This window comes from Aspergillus eucalypticola, assembly GCF_003184535.1.
Source record: "Aspergillus eucalypticola CBS 122712 chromosome Unknown BO83scaffold_34, whole genome shotgun sequence".
Lineage (NCBI taxonomy): Eukaryota > Fungi > Ascomycota > Eurotiomycetes > Eurotiales > Aspergillaceae > Aspergillus > Aspergillus eucalypticola.
This window is the reverse complement of record NW_020290308.1, coordinates 293,306-313,439: the sequence shown is the minus strand read 5'-3', so window position 1 is coordinate 313,439 and position 20,134 is coordinate 293,306. Positions and strand designations below refer to the sequence as shown.

Genomic DNA, 20,134 nt, shown 5'->3' with positions numbered 1-20,134 from the left:
TGTGTAGCTGCATATGCAAGTTGAAGCCGTAGTGCCGGGGAGCTGAAGTCTTGCCCACCCGGCACGAACATGTTGCCGGAAGAGTCCGTTCCGGGCACAACTGTTTACCACGATGGAGCCCGAGTACCCCGAGCCCCGGTAAGGGCAGAAAGGTGCCAGATTGCTTAAGCCCTTAAAGTCTCTAAGGCGGACTTGGGTCGACTTTCAGAGGGGCATGGCTCTTTTTTCGCTCCAGAGCCCTAGATCCATCGACCTCACTTGTTGAATAAAAGTCACCATGAGTTTACACAAAGCTCTAAGGAGGCGGAGGGAGTGGCTCTTTGATATAACAGAGGAGCGCAATAGTGGGGATAAGTCCGAGGGCTCCCTGGGTACCACCATTCCAGACATTCCCAGAGACCGTGAGATTCACAAGCTGATAAGAGGTTCAGATGACTGTATCAAACTAGCCTCCAATCTGATTACCGACAACCAAATCCTTTCATATGACAAGGGCCTTTCAGACAGCGCTTCGAGCCCGGTCATACTGAATGATGGTATCCTTCCAAAGGAGCCCGAGATACGTGACCTGGCGCCTGGTCGACTTGCGTTCCGAAAGCCTGGTGATACTTTCTGTCAGGAGCAACATTCATGGAGAAGTATTATTGAATTAAAGAAACACCGGGAGATCTTCGGAGAGCTGCGGTGGGCAATTCGCTTGGGAAGCTGGATAAATGGCAACCCACAAGAAAACCTCACCCAGCTAATTGAAACCCGATTAGCCGGTATTAAGAACATCAAAGCCAAAGTCGATAAGATCAGCAATGCTCGCCACCAGCTTTCTCAGAAATTGCAGGAATTCGCATCACGGATTGAAGGGACGGAAAGCAGTAAATCTGAGCTTCCAGACCTGGAAATGGTTCAGCTGTCTCTCCGTATAAAACGGTATGAGGTGGAACAAGCTACTGAAGAGTACCAGAAGGGTATTTCGAACTTAACGAGCTTGAAGGAGAGAATTACGCTGCTTGTCAAGTTCATAGAGCGCGGGGGTGACGGGATAGAACACACGTCTGATCAAGCGGAGCAGGCAACGGATGATGAAGAAAATGCAAATGAAGGCGCTGAAGGTCATTCTGGTGAGGCCAATGTTATGGTCGATGAACCCACGGAGGCAGAGATGGAGGTTCAACATGATCTGGTGGTAGAAGGCATGGATCCCAATACAACAGACAAAATACACGGACAGGAACAGGCGATGGCTTATACAAATAAGACGAATTCGTGCGAAGAAGGAGAAAGGGAAGATGGAAAGGAGGAGGTAAAAGAGGAGAGAAAAGAGGAAGGAAAAGAGGAGGAGGAGGAGGAGGAGGAGGAGGAGGAGGACGACGACGACGACGACGACGACGAACAGGAGGAGAGTTCACAACAGCATCTCGATCAACAGGAAAAGCCTGCAGCTTCTTATATTGATATGGCAAGGGAACTTTTGGAAGAAACCGAGAAAGAACTGGCTGAGCAGGAAAAGAAGAACACGGAGTTAGAGACGCGCAAGGACGAGGCGTGGGATGAATACCAACAAGTGGGGAAAAAGAGTGTATGGACAAAAGTGGAAGGAAAAAATCTGGACAGGACTTTGAAGACTCTCCGAGGTGAATTCGGCAAAGTGAAAGAGCAATTGCAGATTTTGGAGGACTTTGAGAAGGAGCAGAAGGAAGATTTGCAAAAGCTTGAGAACGAAATAGCAGTGGTCCAGGCAAAACAAAAGGCCTTACAGCTGGCGGTGACCCAAATAGCACAGGAGGTGCAGGCAGAAGTTGTCAACCAATATCCGGAGCCAGAAACATCCGCCAGCACACACTCCACTGGACTCTCTGGCACGGAATCCGGTCAGCGTCAGCAGTTTATCAATAACCGCTTAAAGACTAAGCTGGCGAAGCATATCGACAACGAACAGGCAGAAGCCCTCGCCACACTCAGGGCTGGAATCAAACAGAATACCAAGCTAGGACTGGCTGACAAGGATATCGACGAGTTGTTGAAGGTCCACTGTGCTGTGTTCGTGGCCCAGCCACTCACGCGACTGACGAACGCAAGAGAAAAAATCTACAGAGACCTCAATGATTGTGAATTCCGGCTGCTCGTCTTGTGTAGCGCCCCCAACAAATACCACCCCCTTATCGCCCGTCTTCAAAAGAACGTATTCCAAAAGGAGGCTTCGAACATAGACAACCTGAATAAGAAGAGAGATTACGCCGCACTTTCCTACTCGTGGGGCGATGGATCAGCGGACCACCACATCTACTTGCTCCCGGAGGGGACCGATCGGATTGAGGATTCATTTTCCCTGCCAATCCGGGAAAACCTCTTCTGTGCATTACACCGATTGCGGAGGAAAGACGAGAATGTGACCCTGTGGGTGGATGCCGTGTGCATTGACCAGGAGAATGCTGCAGAGAAAACCAGTCAGCTCGGGTGCATGCCTGACATTTATAGTCAGGCCAGGATGGTCTGTATCTGGCTGGGTGAAAGTGACAATGAAAGAAGAAGTGATAAGGCGATTGATTCCATCCCACAGCTGGTAGACATGGCGACTTTGGACGCCAACACTGACGCCAAGGATCATGCTCAGCAGTGGGCGGCTCTTTCAGAGCTCACCCGGGATCCCTGGTTTGCTAGACGATGGATTGTCCAAGAGATCTCACTTGCGAGTAAGGCCGTTGTATATTGTGGTGAGAAGATGGTTCATTGGGATGCGCTGGTCGATGCTATTGCCCTTCTGGTGGCCAATGAAGAGCGAGTCAGAGCCTTGTTCGATCCTACAAAGTGGCGATATGGGCGCAATACCCTAGGGGAGATTCAATTTTCGAGCGCAAACGTCCTTCTCGAGGTGATAAGTAGCCTGTTTCCAACGACCGAGGACCGAAGCAAACACAAACCGTTGAAAAGTTTGGAATACCTCGTAACAACTCTCCAGACTTTCGATGTCAGCGACCCACGCGATTTGATATACGCCCTAGTCCATATTTCGCGCGACCATGCAGAAGAGAGAATCACAGTGGGTCACCAGCCTACGGAGAAGCAGCGAAGCCCTGAAGAGGTGCAACGGATCCCGCCCAAGTTACATATCGACTATGGGACACCCATCCCTACCGTGTTCAAGCAATTCACGCAGTATTGCGTGGAGACATCCGGCTCATTAGACATCATCTGTCGCCCTTGGGCAAAACAGCCCAAATCTCAGGAACGCTCCCTGCTCAAGACAGACAATAGTCTTCCAAGCTGGGTTCCTTTGCTTGAGAACGCGGAGTTCGGTGGTCCTGGACAGTCCCACAAAGGTCGAAAGAATGGACGAAGCTTTGTCGGAACCGTAGGCCAGCAGATCTACAACGCCTCCAATGGCATGCAAGCAAAGGGTGTCACGTTTGACGAATATCCAATGCGCATGAAAGTCAGTGGCTTGCTTCTGGGAACGGTGGAAGAGGTTTCCCCGCGTTGTAGTGGGGGCGTGGTATTCCGAGAGTCTCTCAGGCTCGGTGGCTGGGAAGGAATCGACAGCGGTCCAAAGGCTGTTCCGGCTAGAATTTGGCGGACATTGATTGCGGATAGAACCTCAAACGGACTGTCGCCTCCCCTTTGGTATCAACGAGCTTGTCTGAGGAGTCTCGAAATAGCTGACATGTTCAGCGGTGGTGACCTCAATACTGGGCAACTCTCAGATGAGGTGGTCTTCGCCCGGGATTACCTCAGAAGAGTCCGAGAAGTAACATGGAATCGTTGCTTCTTCAGAGCGGCGGGTCACGAAGATGCGCATATTTCTGAAATACATCATGCTACAGACGATGCTAAGGCCAATGCCGAATTGCAAGCTTCCAATGATGGCGAGGATGTCCCTGAAATTGTGATGGAGGAAGCAGACCAAACTAAACACGAGGAAACCATTGATGCCGAATTGAGTATCAAAGATGCCGAAAAGTTCGTACAGGATGGAGATGCCGTTGAGCAGGCTGAGGAGATTGAGCCAGTAGAGGACAGCAAAAATTCCGAGAAGCACGTACAGAGTCAAGAAGAAACTGGCCAGGCTAGACAGGAAGAGCCGGTGGACATCAGCAAAGGGATAGATGATCCGAGTGTTCCTGCACCCAATGAGCGAAACATGGAGATGCTGACGGCTACATCCTCGGAGCAACAAGGGCGCAACCACACTTCCGAACAAGACGCGGGGTCGGGTTCAGAAAGAACGGAAGACTGGTTTGGTATTTGCCCAAGGAATACATCCTACAACGACAAAGTCTGTATTCTGTTCGGGTGTAGTGTTCCGGTTATTTTGCGTCCAGTAAAGAAAGACGCCTACAAGCTAATTGGGGAAGCATATGTACATGGCGCAATGAGCGGGGAAGTGGTAAGAACTATGGAGAAAGAAGCGTTGGAGAGGTCGACCAAAATATTTGACATCAGATGATCCAGATCGCGTCCAATCATTACTAAGCTGGTCCTTTTTCATTTCGGGGTTTTGGAGCATCTGATATTGTTTTATCATTGTTATTGCCAGAAATAGATACAAACATCTTAGGTCTTTTCAATAGTAGATGTGGATACTATCATATGCTGTCTGTTCATCTCTAATCTGCTCAAGCAGGTATCCGTTACCTACAGTCTTTCGTTGCTCATTTTAATTGCACAGTAAATAGTAATGAGCACCGTAGCAAAAGACATCTTTGTCACAAACAGTGTATACTAGAAGAACAAAGGATCCCGGGCTGAATACCGCGAGAATACATAGATCACACGCCTCATTATATTGAATAACAAGCTCATTTCATCAATAACTCATGTCCCTAGAAGATCTCATATTGTGCAAACCATATCTCGTACAGTAAATAATATCGCTATAGTCAGTTGTGTTTCAAGTCAGAGTGTAGCCACCATCAACACGGAGATCAGCTCCCGTAACGTAGCGGGAAGCATCACTCAGAAGGAAGGTAACAGCCCCCATCAGGTCCTCTGGAGTACCCATCTTGCCAGTGGGAATAAGAGATATCCACTTATCGCGGAGCTCGGGGTTCTCCTCAAGGATCTTCCGAGTACTAGAGAACATTAGCAGCTTTCCAGAAAAGCAACGCAAATGGATACTCACAGTGCAGTGAGCATATATCCGGGACTGATACAGTTGACGCGAATGCCATGCTGGGCCCACTCAACGGCGAAAGAAGAAGCAAGGTGACGGACAGCGGCTTTGGCTGCATTGTAGGGGGCTTGAGGCTGGGGAACGTTAACAATAGCACCAGACATGCTACCTATCATGACGATGCTGCCCGGTGCTTTGCGCTCCATGAGGTGCTTGGCGACACCGGTAGCGAACAAATAAGTCCCGTCTACATTAACACCCCACAACTTCTGCATTCGATCGTAGGGGTACGAAATGGCGTCAAAATTCTCAGTAAAGCCAGCAGAAGTAACTAGGTGATCAATCTTCCCGTGCTTCTCAATGACTTCTGCAATGGCATTGTTCACAGATTCGGGGTTGGACACATCGGCGTAGTGAGCAGTGACGGTGGGCAAACTTGGAGAATTATCAGCGTCTTAGTCTTTCTGCTGGAATATAATCAACATACAGATCAGATTCAAGACCCGGATTCTCCTTTTGAAATTGCTCCACGAGCTTTGCGGCCTGGTCCTGCGCTTCCTCTCCTAGAGTAGTGTCAGTGATTTCAAGTGATTGTCCTGGTATGCTTAGCACGTACTATTCAAGTCGACAATAGCCAGATCCGATCCTGAAGCTACGATTGCCTGGGACATGGTCAATCCCAGGCCACGAGCACCACCAGTCACAAGAGTAACCCTGTTCTCGAGCGAAAACTGAGCCAGTGTACGCTTGAAATGCATCCCACCACGACCCTGAACGATTGGAGACCGAGGCATATTCTCGTCATCAGGGTATTCAAACTTGACATTCTCATCAGTACGGGCAAAACGACCCTCTGTCTCTCCCAATGTGCCCTCAGGGGCTTTGTTGGTCGCTGTTAGGAAGGGGTCTTTTTTGATATCATCGTCTTTGTTCAAACGGAGAGCCGTCGATGAGAGCGAGCGGACGAAGGTATCTAAGGTTCGCTGTTCTGTAGCTGCCAACACAGCGGGCCGTGGCGACCGAGAAAGTGCTTTAGCAGCTTGACGGACGAGGGTGGATCTGAACATTGTGTCTGTGAAGGAAAGCAAGCAAGCTCTGCAATTACTATTAAATGGGCATCAGTGGTGCTCATGTGCAGCGAGGGAATGAAGTGATGGGTGAGTGAAGCATGTGCTGTAGGAGGCAATTGCTAGGACATGATATCCGACTTACCTTTCACACAGAATTATTTGGTCACAAAAGGTGTGGTGGAGCCTACCTTAGGTCCAGTCAAATGGAAAGGAGAGGCTCGAATGGCCAGAATTTCCCTTGTGTCGACGATGGCAATGTTTCCCCGCGGCGGCAAATCAGGAAAACACAGAGATAGTAACGAAAGAAACGTCAAGAATCCCAAGCAGTACCCTTCGGCAGGTGATTGAGCAGGACATCCATGGCCATAATAGAATTGGCTCCGAAGAGGCAGAGCTGCGAGTTGCAGAGACTGGGATCCGCCAAAGATAGCGAGAAGAAACCAGTCAGATCAGCTTTGCTGTTAGGAAGTTGTGATGACAGTGTATTTTGCAGCTCGTGTACTCCGTATTTTTCTCTGACTTGTTTCAATGTGATGTCAGGCGCTGATGCTAGCCAGGGCCAGGCCCCAACCGCCATGCAGTGATCGGACGCTGATCTGCTCCCCGACTGGAGCTGCAAGCTTCCTTTGCAGTCCGCGTGACTCGCCCCTACGCCACTGTTATCAAACCCCAGGTATCAGGATACTTGTTTTGAGGTTCTTTGACTTTCTCTCTATTTCTCTGCAAAATTCCTGTCTCTTATCGGCATGCACTACAGGACCAACCACCCCATAGACACTGTCTCCTCTCAACACACTCACCGGGAGAAGTCCCGAAGCTCCCGGTGCGCATTGGGCACCTGAAGTTGTCAGCCATAGCCACTACGGATGATGCGAGATGTCAAACTCAATTCGTCAGGCCACAAGGCGCTACTCAAGTACCGACATGCCTGATATACATGATGTGGGTCTTTAATCTCACTTGGCCACATGATCAGTATCTCAATCTTCGAGCTCATTCCAATATTGACCCCAAGGTTTGGATTTTGCTTCAGCTATCCTGAAGTTGGGATCAGGAACAGTAGCCATAAGCTTTACCCCAGCTTTTCGTCCATGGTTAGGACTAAACTTACATTGAAAATTAGTACCTCACAACACAACCATATCCTTCAATACATTCTGGCTGCCTGACTGCTGCTACTTTCATGTTATAAACCATCTGCATGTATGATACAAAGTACTGCTACTACTCAGCTGAATTGATCGGTCAACTCGTGATGCGTGCACTACCTATTTACTGTATACAAAGTAGTCTATTGTTTTGTTCGGGTCTGAGTGTGCGGTAACAGTGACGGGTGGGTACGGTGTGGGGACTGATGGGTCGGGTATCGCAGCTAGCTCGATTCGGGACCCATCTCTGATGTGATATTGTACAAATTTGTTGTATAGAGTCTAGAGTTGTGGTTTCCTTCGCTGTATAGAATGCATGGTGCGGTTGCAAACGAAAGGTTATAGAGATTGAGTATGCAAGTAGTCAAATCGCTACGCATGTAAGATTGTTAACCATAAAGGACGCTCAAAACATATATTCTGGTTACATGTCCACATAGCATGCTCAGCACCTCCCCGGTCGGAGAGCTCTTTGCTGCAATGATGTTCATTGGTTCTTGTTCCCATGAGTATCGGAGTAGGTGCTCAGACTACTGTGTACTTCAAACAGCAGTAACTTCATACATTACATCCAAGTCACCGGTGTACATGCTACAAAGTTCACGGATTCTAGTCACCCCAACATGGTCTGAGTTGAACCACGTATCGCTTACTCACCGCCCTCTTCGAATTCAACCAGCGGCGTCCCGCTTTTACATTGATCCTGTAAAGTACCTGTTAGCAATGGCCAGTATTGAAGTATAGGCGTTGTCAGCTAAAGTGGAGCAATGCCTGTGAGCTGAAGAGAGAACCAAGATGTCCCTTGGCAGGCCGAGCCCGGGCTGGTCCAGCATGGCGAGGCTCAGGTCGACCCAGTCTCGGGACGAGGTAGTCATCTTCAGGGATGCTGGCGGTCATGACTGGGAATGGGTAGGGGCCGCGTGACTTACTCCTGCTTTATGTACCACCTTGGAGATGGTGCCCCTCTGTGGGCTGCGAATGACTGTTTCCATCTTCATACTCTCAATCACCACCAGTGGCTGGTCCTTTTCTACCACATCGCCTGCCTCTACCTCCACACGGAGCACCTTGCATGGCATCGGTGCGAGAACGCTGTTCGTGACGTCCTTCATTCCCAACGCCTTCTCCATCCACTTGGCGCGTGGGATCGTCAGGCGGTATTGGGTACCGCGCTGAAAAGCGATGATCGTGTCCTCATCGCGGATCACCGTCGTGTCCAGGCGTGTGTGAGGGAAGAAGGAGGTTACAACTTTCGAAGCTGGATCACGATGGCTTACAACTTGCTCGAATAAACGTCCCCCGACATCAACGTTGAATGTGTCGTCACCCGTCTGTTGCACCCTAACATCAAATTTGGAGTCGTTCTTTGTTCCCGGTGTTAGTTCTGCAAGCGAAATTTGTCGTGCCTGGTATCCTGGGCCAAAGCCAACGGCAGAGCCTTCAAAGTTGGCTTGCGTTCCACTTCCCGGATTCGAATCGTGGTGAAGGCAGGCCAGAGCCACCTGGGCCAACACCTCGGGCTCAATTGCCTCCCTTGTGAATAGCTCCTCGCGATGTTTCTCGATGTAGCCGGTCTCCACATTCCCGCTAATGAAATCAGGGCTTCTGCAGACAGTTTTCAGGAACTCAATGTTCGTGATTGGACCCGCCACTTCATACTCCTCTAATGCATTCGCAAGTTTGCGGATCGCCTCTTCACGAGTGTTGCCCCGCACAATCAATTTTGCGATCATGGGATCATAATGTGCCGAGACATCGTCGCCTGCGACGAATCCGGCGTCTATCCTCACATCATCAGTAGCGGCGGGAGTACGGACATGCAGCAAAGTGCCAGAGTCTGGAATGAAACCCTGGTCAGGGTTCTCAGCGTAAATCCTAGCTTCGATAGCATGGCCGCGACTGGCCATGAAAGCCTCCACATCTTCCTGGGTTAGGGGAAGTGGGGCGCCTTCCGCGATCTTGAGCTGCCAGTGCACAAGATCCTGACCGGTAACCATTTCGGTGACGGGATGCTCCACCTGGAGTCGAGTGTTCATCTCCATGAAGAAGAACTCGCCAGTATCATTGTCGAAGATGAACTCCACGGTACCAGCACCCTCGTAGCCAACAGCCAACGCAGCAGATCGGGCTTTTGCCCAGATATCTTTTCTTGTCGCATCGGGAAGGTGCGGAGCAGGCGACTCCTCAAGGATCTTCTGGTGTCTTCTTTGTATACTACAGTCCCGCTCTCCCAGAGCAACAGCGTTCCCTTGCTTGTCTGCAAAGACTTGCACTTCAATGTGGCGGGGTGTGGTAATGTACTTCTCCACCAGTACGTGATCATCCCCAAATGAATTCATAGCCTCGGATTTGGCAGACTGAAGCTGTGCCTGAAAGTCGGCTTTGGTATGAGCGATGCGCATTCCTTTGCCGCCGCCGCCCTTGATTGCCTTGATCAGCACGGGGTACTTGATCTTGTCGGCCTCGGCTTCAAGGAAGTTGACATCCTGGTTGTCGCCATGATAACCGGGTACGCACGGTACTCCAGCAGCAGTCATAATCTTCTTGGATTGACTTATGACTGTCAGCCTATGCTCACAAGAGTAGGTTCATCATGTTACCTCTTGTCACCCATGTCTTCGATAGCCTTCCAAGGAGGTCCAATGAAGACCAGTCCAGCTTCCGTACATTTCCGCGCAAATGCTGCATTCTCACTCAGCTGTAACGGGATCGGAAATATTAGTATCTTCGCAGCTTGTGTGTAACGAAAGCACTCACGAAGCCGTAACCGGGGTGTATCCCTTGGCAGCCTTCCTTCTTGGCGATCTCAATAATTCGATCTCCATCGAGGTAAGCGGAGACAGATCCTAAGTTAAAGGCAAATGGCGAGCTCAGCGCATGCTGAGCCTTGCTATCCGGATCCGTGTAGAGCGTCGTTACTCGGATTCCGTGTTGAGCAGCGGTCCGTCCAACGCGACTGCAACAGATCACCCCATATTAGTACTGACAATCAACAAAGATACCAGAAATCTTCACTCAGGGCTAAGACGCACAGCGCAATTTCTCCTCGATTCGCGATTAAAATAGAGTCCAGTGATTTCTCAGCCTTGGGCGTCGTGGTGGACACAGTGGAGGCCGCTCTTCTGAACCTTCGAACTACCGGCGGCCCCAGGCGGGACGAAGTGCGGAGAAGAGAGGAGAGTGGCATTGCAAGAAAGGCGGCTGATCAGTTGAGTGCCACGGAAGATGATTCAACACCACAGGGAAATGGCACGTTCATAAAGCAGCTAGCATATCCAAAAGTACGAGTGACATGGATTTGGAATGACACCAAGCTCCCCCAGCCGAGCTTCTTGTACGGCGCTGCAACGCACCCCTTCAGCCGACGCAAAGCGCAGCTGCGGGGAAGCAGCGGGCACGTGACGGGTGAGATCCACCCGCCGGTTTTTTCAAGATTCCAGCCAGCCAGACCATTGCATCACGTCCTGCGCCGTGCCTGAGGAGTGGCTTTTGATCTGCGCTTCGAGTTTACCTACCCTTAATTGTGTTGGGGTAGTCGCCTATTACAGCGCTTTCCATTGGATTCTGTCTTCAACTCTCTCTTCTGTTTGCTGTGTTGTGCGATCGTTTACTTTCCAATTCATTCGCTATCGGCCACATCCCCGAATTTGCTTACATTTTCACCTCCCTCACCACATTAATACTTTCTCATATCGGCAACCATGTCTGATGACGAAGATTTCTATGATGAATATGACGAAGACATCTTCTGGGTAGAAGAACCCGATCCAACTGTCGCTGTACGTCTCCACCCCCTATTTTCTTCAACCTCTTCTACCTCTGTCGCGCCCCAATCCCTTCAAATAACCCAAAATTAACACGACAATATACTATAGGACGATCTCGCCGCGACAGCAACCGCAACAAATGACTTGATCTTCTATGACGACCCGGCCCTCGAAGCTGAAGAATTCTTCAGCGACTGGGACGACCTTTCCGACGATTACTACGACCAAGACCCGACCGCAGTCCGACGTCAACGTGCCCTCAACGCCCTTCTAGCCCAAAAGACCCTGTCCGCGGGTATTCCGCCCACGAAACGCAGTTGGAAGCACCCCTCCAAGGGTTTGTTCGATATCGCAGCATTCCAGGGTGTGGTGTGGAAAAGCCCCGCTGACGATCTGAAAATTGCGCTGCATGAGCCAGGAGAGGGAGAGAAGGTCGCACTGTTGAAGAATTGGCGGGAGGTATTTCGCAATTCGAACCCCGCGATTGGAAGAGCTAGGGTTAGAAAAGATGCCGCGGGACGGAGAGGAACTGGTGCACCGGAAGTGGTGGATTTGTATGGCGCCGAGGATGTAGAGGCGGACGAGGGCGAGGACGCAGATATCGAGGACGGGGTGGAGGTGGAGATGACAAGCGAAAAGGGCAATGGTACGCTGGAAGACGTGCCTGCTGCTGGCGGTGACACGGACATGGTTGAGACTGGAACTATGGAAGGTACTCAGGACCTTCCCGATGGTATAAAGCCGTCTGACTCTCTTGAGGTGCCCAAGTCGAAACCAAACGGTGTCGCTGCTGCATCGGCAGACAAGCCAGCAACAAGAGGCCGCAAGCGCAAGGCTGAAGAAGAAAGCGAACCTGTCCCTGAAGCAACCAGTAAGACGAGATCGAAACGCGTCGCAACCCAGAAAGTCGGCGAGGCCAAAGCCCCTAATCCCGCGCCATCAGGTCCGGTGCGGAGATCGGCCAGAAACAAGAAGTAATTGATTTCACTGTGTATAGAAATGAGTACATGAGAACACGAACATACAACTTGTTACATCCTTGGTATCTAATCCGTAACCGGTCAATCAGATAGATCAGGTAGGTCTTGCTGGCATAGTATGTAGCACGGATTCTATGCAAATTCCCGGTTAAACGCACGCCCAATCACCATACGTCTAATCTCACTCGTCCCAGCCCCAATCTCATACAGCTTCGCATCGCGTAGTAACCGTCCCGCAGGGATCTCATTGATGTACCCATTTCCACCCATCAGCTGGATCGCATCCAGCGCACACTCCGTCGCCCGTTCCGCTGCATAGAGGATCGCGCCGGCACAATCCTGCGTCCTGATCAAAGCCCCAGATCCCTCCGCAGCCGAATTATCAATCTGTCGGGCCGTGGCGTACGTGTAGGCACGGGATGCGGCGAGCTTGGTGTACATGTCTGCCAGCTTACCCTGGATCAGCTGGTTGTGGGCGATGGGCATACCGAATTGCTTGCGGACATGGGTGTAGGGGAGGACGAGGTCGAGAGCAGCTTGCATGATACTGTTATGTGTCAGTAGTGTTGGTAGGTAATGCAGGGAGCATAAGAAGAAATGAAGGACGTACCCCAACGGTCCAGCGCTAAGAACAAGACGCTCTAAGTCCAAGCCCTCCATTAGAACCTTGACGCCGCGGTTAACTTCTCCGAGGACATTCTCTTTCGGTACGAAGACATCTTCGAAGACAAGCTCGCCGGTGTTGGAGCCGCGCATGCCTAGCTTGTCGAGTTTGCGGGCGCAGGAGAACCCCTTGAATGTCTTTTCTACTACAAAGGCTGTGATGCCCTTGGAGGCTTTCTCGGGTTCGGTCTTTGCGTAGACGACGATGAAGTCTGCGTCGGGGCCCTTTACGGTTTTAAATATTGCCCTGATTAGTGCTTGTGGCTCGTTTGGGATGGAGGCAGTTCAAGCTCACGTTGGTAATCCACATCTTCGTCCCGTTCAGTAGGAATCCACCATCAACGGCCTTGGCTGTTGTCTTCATGCTGACCACATCTGATCCGGCAGAGTGTTCGGACATTGCTAGGGCGCCGACCTTCTCACCTGATAGGAGGCCAGGCAGGAATCGCTCTTTTTGTTCGGGACTTCCGTTGAGGGAGAGTTGGTTGACGCAGAGCTGGGAGTGTGCGGCGTAGGAGAGGGCGATACTCCCTGTTTGAAATAGGTTAAATCATCTTTATTCAACCATTTAATGGAAAGAGAGCCATACCAGATGCGCGACTGATCTCCTCCATGACGACGCAGTGAGCCTGGTATCCCATCCCTAGCCCACCGTACTCTTCATTGGCTGTGATACCAAGGAACCTGATGAGGTCAGAATTGATAGATGGTCTACTCATATTCTGGATACTCACCCAGCTTCACCCAGCTTCTTCCACATCTCTGCCGGAAACTCATTTTGGGCGTCGGTTTGCGCGGCGACTTCCTCGGGAATTTCGCGCCCTTGATTCGCAACCGGCATTTAGCATAACCCGAACAGAGCATTTCGCAGGACAATATACATACGTGTGAATTCCTGTACACGCTCGCGAAGCTCTAGCAGGTCCTCCTCTGTAGGAGGGACAAAGTCCTTGGGGTGCTTCATCACTAGAGTGCGTAGTGCGGGGGGCTGAATGAGGGGTTTCCTGCACCGAACCAGAGTCCGAGAGGACTGGCGGAGAAAGAACGGGAGTTTCTGGAATGAAGCCATGGCGCCGAACACACACGCTGGGAAGCAATTGGTAAAAGGTCTTCAGCGTTGAATGACACGGATTAAGGACAAGAAGAAGAGAAATTGACAGCTAGGACGGGCGGATCATGCATCCTCGGATGACGGCGTGCATACTAGTTGATAAACACGGGGATGAGCACGGTTACCCGCGGCAATCATCGCCGCCCTTCTCCGCACTTCTCAAGGCAGGGAAAGTCACCTGCAGCTTGCCTGCTTCGGCCATTTCGGCGTCTGCAATCGCCTTCATCCACTGCCAACTACAATAATACCTCTCGTACTTCCTTCGGCTTGCACCGGCCATGGTGTAGGTCTGCATATAAGTCATATTCCCCAAATACGTTCTTGTCTACACCCCCGATTATCCCCAGATCATCCAGTTCCAACATCCCCGCAATGCGTGCTCCGTCTCCGCTCCTGCGGAGCTTGCGATCCAAACAACCCGCCCTTCCCTCCCGCTGTCTACCCGTGCGACAACCCTCGACGAGAACGCCGTTCCTCGCCTTCTCTAGATCTGTTGCCAGCTATACGCATCCTCATCATGCATCCGCCATATCGGCTCTTCCCACAGCGGTGGACACGTCATCCTCGGAATTCAAGGAGAATGCCCAGCAAATGCAGGAGCTCCTCGACCGGATGGCCAGTCTCCACAGCACAATTTCCCAAGGAGGGCCGCAGAAAGCCAAGGACAAACACATCGCAAGAGGGAAAATGCTCCCTCGCGACAGAGTTACCGCGCTCATTGATCCAGGCACCTCTTTTCTGGAGCTCTCTCCACTCGCCGGCCATGAAGTCTACTCGGACGACGTCCCAGCAGGTGGCATCATAACAGGAATTGGAACGGTCGAAGGTGTCACCTGTATGATTGTTGCTAATGACAGCACGGTCAAGGGAGGCACATATTACCCCATTACGGTCAAGAAGCACCTCCGCGCGCAAGCAATTGCTCAAGAAAACAAGCTTCCCTGCCTCTACCTCGTGGACTCTGGCGGTGCAAATCTTCCCCACCAAGCAGATGTCTTTCCAGACAAGGAACACTTCGGCCGCATCTTCTTCAACCAGGCCCGCATGAGTTCCTTGGGCATTCCACAAATCTCCGTCGTCATGGGCCCCTGCACAGCTGGTGGAGCCTACGTCCCGGCTATGAGCGACGAGACCATCATTGTCGAGAATCAGGGTACTATCTTTTTGGCCGGCCCTCCTCTCGTCAAAGCTGCTACAGGCGAGGAAGTTTCCGGAGAGGACCTTGGCGGCGGTCAACTCCATAGCACAATCTCAGGTGTAACAGACTATCTTGCTGTTGACGATGCGCATGCCATTGTTCTCGCCCGGAGGTCTATTTCCAACCTCAACTACCCTAAAACAACTGTTTCCCCTAAGGACATTCCCAGTGATGCCATCAGAGAGCCGTTGTATGACCCAACGGAGCTCAACGGCATCGTGGGCACCAACCTTCGGCGTCAAATCCCTGTCCACGAAGTCATCGCCCGTATCGTCGATGGCAGTGAGTTTGCCGAATTCAAGCGGGACTACGGTGCGACGCTTGTCACCGGATTTGCTCGTATCTTTGGGCATCAAGTGGGTATTGTCGCCAACAATGGTATCCTGTTCTCCGAGTCCTCCCTGAAAGGAGCACACTTCATCGAGCTCTGCGCGCAACGCAAAATACCTCTGGTCTTCCTACAGAATATTTCCGGCTTCATGGTCGGTGCAGATGCTGAAAAGGGCGGCATTGCAAAGAATGGTGCAAAGCTCGTTACGGCTGTAGCCTGCGCAGACGTCCCTAAATTTACAGTCGTATTTGGTTCCAGCGCTGGCGCGGGTAATTATGGAATGTGGTAAGTTCTCGATCAGACTCCACATGCTTCTTCCTATTATCTACTAACTACGTTTGCAGTGGCCGTGCGTACTCTCCGCGTCTTCTGTTCATGTGGCCCAATGCCAAGATCGGTGTCATGGGCTCGGAGCAACTCTCTGCTGTCATGGAAGCTGTGGGGAGGACAGCTGATCCGGACCTCAAGGCTCGGATTGATCGTGAATCAGAGGCAGTCTTCTCCTCTGCACGATTGTGGGATGACGGCGTCATTCCTCCCGCACAGACGAGACGGTTCCTTGGTCTGGGGCTGGCAGCTGCCGTGGGTGGAAAGGTAGATGATGTGCAGACCCGTTTTGGGGTGTTCCGAATGTGAGGTGCTTTAGTTGGAATGAAACAGGATCTGATAGTGGCATAAGCGCATCATATTTCAGTAATTTGCTTCCCGGCTCTGAAAACAACTAACTGTTCTGTTGGCCTCCGCAATGTGGCACGTTTCTTCTAAAACAGTGGTTTGTGATTAGCTATGGGATGTCATATTGGTTCCCGATTACGAATATATATTCGAAAATGAAAGACTATAGTATATTGAATATGTATCAGCATGATTGTGAATTATAGGGATGATTTCATCTCCGAGCATTGGTTTGCCATACATGCATTACGATGATCCATGCATACTAGCAGCCCATTGCCAATCAAAATGATCATCAGGTCAGATCTTGATATTACAACGGAACTGATCAGTCGTGAAGATGTAGATCATGTGGTTTAGTGACGCCTCAGCACTTAGGCCTCAGCACAGCCGTGACTGGGTTCTGCTGCTGCTTTTGTCGCTTGTATTAAGGCAAACACCGCAGTCACAACATATTAGCATTTGAATAAACAGGTTCAATACTCGTGTCCAACAAATTCGTATTTGTCGTTGCTACCCACGGTGCCTGTGGCCGTCAGTTCGGTGCTTGCCAGTAACGTCTCATATTTCAGAAAATTGGCGAAGTACACAACAGACCAGCAGGTTTTCACATCCATTCATCCGGCGCCATGACGATCAGAAGAAGCAAGCTAGCCGATGAGGAATCTCACTAGGAGACCCGCTGTGCGGTTTGCCAACAGTTATTGGTGCATCTGGCATGCCCATACTCAGGACCTGATATACGCCGTACTCTTCATCCTATGTCTAGAACGGTGAATATAGGATCTGCCTAGTAGCTCTAGCAAAGGCTCCTTTGTCCAATACGATTCTGCAGTTTCAGCTTAGTTCTCACTGCGTGGTCCGATCAACCTGCTGTGTCCTTGCTCTGGGTGTCTATGATCCTGCCGATCTGAATACGATGGAGGGCTAGAAGCTCACAGCCACTTCATACCCACTTACCTTTGCTTCAATACATACTGAAGCAAATAGGCAGCAACGTGAAATAGCTATAAAAGGGGGCCATCAGTCCGTTGCATTTCGATTCTCCAGTTCTACATCTTCATCCCAACACAGCTTCAGTTTGCTTTCATAAATAATATCATCCGCACCATGGCATCCTACCCAGAGAATGTTGGCATCAAGGCCATGGAGATCTATGTCCCAGCCCAGGTAGTCCAACTCTTCGTCGTCTAAGAGCCTGTCTGATTGTCTGATTAAACAGTGTCTGGATCAGACCCTCTTCGAGCAATACCAAGGTGTCTCCGCCGGCAAGTACACCATCGGACTAGGCCTCCAGTGCATGAATTACTGCACCGACAGAGAAGGTATACTCCATTTATAGACTATCCTGTATCTTCAAGTACTAAGGCTGCCTAACTAATCAACTGTTCAGATGTCTGCTCTCTGGCTTTGACAGCTGTGTCCTCCCTCCTCAAGAAATTCAGCATTGATCCCAACTCCATCGGACGTCTCGAAGTAGGCACGGAATCCCTGATCGACAAGGCCAAGTCCATCAAGTCCATCCTTACAACCCTCTTCGAGCCCTCCGGCAACACAAGCATTGAAGGTATTGACACTATTCACGCCTGCTACGGCGGGACCAACGCCCTCTTCAATGCCATAAACTGGGTCGAGTCACGGTCCTGGGACGGCCGGGACGCCATCGTCGTAGCATCTGATATTGCCCTCTACAAGGAGTCTTCCTCCCGTCCCACGGGTGGCGCAGGCTGCGTTGCCATGCTCGTTGGTCCCAACGCACTACTCTCCCTAGACCACAGCATCAAAGGTGTCTACATGACGCACACATACGACTTCTACAAACCAGACCTCAAAGCCGAGTTCCCTCTCGTTAATGGTCATGAATCCATCACTTGCTATATTCGTGCCCTGGATGGATGCCACAAGGACCTCCTCCGTCGCAGAAGCATAAACAATAAGAACGTGGAAAATGTCCTCGACCTCTTCGACTACATGGCTTTCCATACTCCAAACTGCAAACTAGTGAGCAAGTCCTATGGTCGACTCAAATACAACGATCTTCTACATCAATCGAGCTCGAAACCAGACCCAGACCTGACCGACATCCCGCCTGAGCTCCGCACCCTGACCTACGAAGAATCCCTCAAAGACAAGAACCTAGAGAAAGCGCTCGTAGCTCTAACCAAGAACCAGTTCAAGGAGCGCGTTGAACCATGCATCACTGCCCCATCCTTGTGTGGAAACATGTACACAGGCAGTCTCTATTGCTCACTTATCAGCCTGATCAGTAATATCGATTTGGCTAATGCGCAGGGGAAGACTATTGGCATGTTCAGTGTAAGTCAGCCTTTTCCCCAATTTCAACTATAAATCCTTTGGCTCTAACAGTTGGTACGAATAAAGTACGGCAGCGGTCTAGCCAGCACTCTCTTCGCCCTGAAAGTAACAGGCGACTTGGCGCCCATGGTTGAGAAAATTGATCTCATGAATCGTCTGAAGCAGAGACATGTCGCTACTCCGGAGGAATATGAAGAGGTAAGTTAAGAGAGTCATACAACGTTTCCATTTGTTGCTTTATACTAAGACCTTGTATAACCAGGCCTGCGCACTCCGACTAAAAGCCTACGGAAGCAACAACTATACCCCATCTGGCGACATAGCTTCCCTAGCACCGGGAACATACTACCTGGAGAAGATTGACGAGGTGTATCGGCGGACTTATGCTATTAAATCTTGATCCTGAGGATCTCTGGGCTTACTGGTCTGGGGCAGTGATGATTTGTTGCTCAATTTAAACTAATCAATAAAGGTCGGTCTCCATCGGGAATTCTTCTGTTCCTATCTCATTTCAGTGTGACCTCTTTAGGTAAAGGACTTGGTACTTAAAATCAATGGAAATAAATCGCTTCTACTTGATCAAAATATCATACTGCATGATACAAATAATCTATTTAGTACACGTACTAAATAATGTAACCACACGGTAGTAAATCCCCCCTTGGGTGTCATAAATACTAAGTAGTAGTAGTAAAGCCGGAAGTACTAGTCTATATAAATAACGGCATTTGATACTAAGTAAGTAAGTATCTTGCGGCAGACGAGTTCCTGAGTCTCTGATTCATTCTCTTCGAACGTAATCGCCTTAGAAAAAATCCTAACAGAAGCCACTAGTCTACTTAAGATCCTAGCAAGGCCCCACAACATTTAAGGAAGGAACCCCCCTGCAAGAGTAACATCTAGCTAGGCCTTGGCTAAGAGCCTAAGGCTTAAAACAAGGCCTGGTTCGAACGCACTGACGACACAACACCATGGGTTACTAATACTAATACTAAGCCTATACGACCAGAGTCAAATCAGTTGACTGACATCTTTGGTCCAGTGAGTAAGATAGCTAGCTAGCTAGCTAGCTATTCTACAACGAGACAGAGCGAACGAGCGAGCCAAGTTCTTCTACTACATGGTCGCAGTAACATCATTTTAATAGCAACAAGACGTCCGGCTTTCTATATATCTCGTGTCTAATGCTGTACTTATGCAGAGATGACATGACCTATAATTGATACTACTACAATCCTTCAGCCCCGGAAACGAACTCTGACTCCGTCCGGCTCTAGGTCTACGCGACTAGATGTCTTCGCCTATATAACTTTCACTGATTTATCTGAACATTTGGTATGATTGATGTAGTATTTACATTCTATCCGGGGACATACTTTCTATACTAGTGGTTCCTTTCTTCACCACCCCCTCTAAATGAAACATACAGCTTACAAGCTGTTCAAGAGTCCATTGATAACACAAAGAAACATAGAAGAAATCAACATATCTAGTTGAAAACCAATTGGGGTCAGTCATCTCATCTCTCTTCCTATCGCTGTAGAGCAATCTATCCAATTCTGCTTCTGCTTCTTTTCTCTCGCAATCAACATCCTGAAAGCAAGAAAGATACAAAGAAAGAAAGTCGCGCTGTTTGCATTTTGCACAAGAGAAGCATCCAAAGTGGTAGAAGAATAAAAGAGATCAAGAAATTTACACTTTTCCATTCCTCCGGAGTAAAAGTCACAAATGTAGTAATGTAGGACATAGTAATAGGAGAAGCATAAGTATA

The 20,134-nt window shown here is 50.0% G+C and overlaps 7 protein-coding genes across 7 annotated transcripts; 4 read left to right on the top strand and 3 right to left on the bottom strand.

Moving 5' to 3' along the window:
- Nucleotides 1-277: 277 nt before the first annotated feature.
- On the top strand, nucleotides 278-4,532 carry BO83DRAFT_370344 (HET domain-containing protein; the record flags this gene model as incomplete). Its single annotated transcript, XM_025529895.1, has 3 exons — nucleotides 278-1,297; nucleotides 1,334-4,000; nucleotides 4,073-4,532. The coding sequence occupies 3 exons, from the start codon at nucleotides 278-280 to the stop codon at nucleotides 4,436-4,438; spliced, it is 4,053 nt and encodes a 1,350-aa protein (XP_025383479.1). The 3' UTR covers nucleotides 4,439-4,532.
- A 62-nt stretch (nucleotides 4,533-4,594) lies between these two features.
- On the bottom strand, nucleotides 4,595-6,644 carry BO83DRAFT_382422 (putative D-arabinitol dehydrogenase ArbD). Its single transcript, XM_025532224.1, has 5 exons — nucleotides 6,317-6,644; nucleotides 5,721-6,208; nucleotides 5,592-5,667; nucleotides 5,114-5,539; nucleotides 4,595-5,063 (listed from the first exon to the last, which is right to left on the bottom strand). The coding sequence occupies exons 2-5, from the start codon at nucleotides 6,169-6,171 to the stop codon at nucleotides 4,883-4,885; spliced, it is 1,134 nt and encodes a 377-aa protein (XP_025383478.1). The 5' UTR covers nucleotides 6,172-6,208; nucleotides 6,317-6,644; the 3' UTR covers nucleotides 4,595-4,882.
- A 1,027-nt stretch (nucleotides 6,645-7,671) lies between these two features.
- BO83DRAFT_382420 (acetyl/propionyl/methylcrotonyl-CoA carboxylase subunit alpha) lies at nucleotides 7,672-10,611 on the bottom strand. The gene is made up of 5 exons (XM_025532223.1): nucleotides 10,355-10,611; nucleotides 10,080-10,278; nucleotides 9,923-10,020; nucleotides 8,252-9,875; nucleotides 7,672-8,025 (listed from the first exon to the last, which is right to left on the bottom strand). The coding sequence occupies exons 1-5, from the start codon at nucleotides 10,507-10,509 to the stop codon at nucleotides 7,972-7,974; spliced, it is 2,130 nt and encodes a 709-aa protein (XP_025383477.1). The 5' UTR covers nucleotides 10,510-10,611; the 3' UTR covers nucleotides 7,672-7,971.
- Nucleotides 10,612-10,792: 181 nt separating this feature from the next.
- BO83DRAFT_420836 (uncharacterized protein) lies at nucleotides 10,793-12,118 on the top strand. The gene is made up of 2 exons (XM_025534954.1): nucleotides 10,793-11,101; nucleotides 11,198-12,118. The coding sequence occupies exons 1-2, from the start codon at nucleotides 11,024-11,026 to the stop codon at nucleotides 12,065-12,067; spliced, it is 948 nt and encodes a 315-aa protein (XP_025383476.1). The 5' UTR covers nucleotides 10,793-11,023; the 3' UTR covers nucleotides 12,068-12,118.
- BO83DRAFT_382418 (isovaleryl-CoA dehydrogenase) lies at nucleotides 12,052-13,899 on the bottom strand. Its single transcript, XM_025532222.1, has 6 exons — nucleotides 13,618-13,899; nucleotides 13,467-13,554; nucleotides 13,322-13,416; nucleotides 13,028-13,263; nucleotides 12,680-12,957; nucleotides 12,052-12,616 (listed from the first exon to the last, which is right to left on the bottom strand). Exons 1-6 carry the CDS (start codon nucleotides 13,799-13,801, stop codon nucleotides 12,202-12,204), a joined length of 1,296 nt encoding a protein of 431 aa, XP_025383475.1. The 5' UTR covers nucleotides 13,802-13,899; the 3' UTR covers nucleotides 12,052-12,201.
- A 192-nt stretch (nucleotides 13,900-14,091) lies between these two features.
- On the top strand, nucleotides 14,092-16,206 carry BO83DRAFT_382417 (putative 3-methylcrotonyl-CoA carboxylase, beta subunit (MccB)). The gene is made up of 2 exons (XM_025532221.1): nucleotides 14,092-15,657; nucleotides 15,717-16,206. The coding sequence occupies exons 1-2, from the start codon at nucleotides 14,216-14,218 to the stop codon at nucleotides 16,006-16,008; spliced, it is 1,734 nt and encodes a 577-aa protein (XP_025383474.1). The 5' UTR covers nucleotides 14,092-14,215; the 3' UTR covers nucleotides 16,009-16,206.
- Nucleotides 16,207-16,910: 704 nt separating this feature from the next.
- Nucleotides 16,911-18,947, top strand: BO83DRAFT_370329 (hydroxymethylglutaryl-CoA synthase). Its single transcript, XM_025529894.1, has 5 exons — nucleotides 16,911-17,217; nucleotides 17,270-17,372; nucleotides 17,441-18,363; nucleotides 18,430-18,561; nucleotides 18,626-18,947. Exons 1-5 carry the CDS (start codon nucleotides 17,158-17,160, stop codon nucleotides 18,761-18,763), a joined length of 1,356 nt encoding a protein of 451 aa, XP_025383473.1. The 5' UTR covers nucleotides 16,911-17,157; the 3' UTR covers nucleotides 18,764-18,947.
- The last annotated feature ends 1,187 nt before the right edge of the window (nucleotides 18,948-20,134 follow it).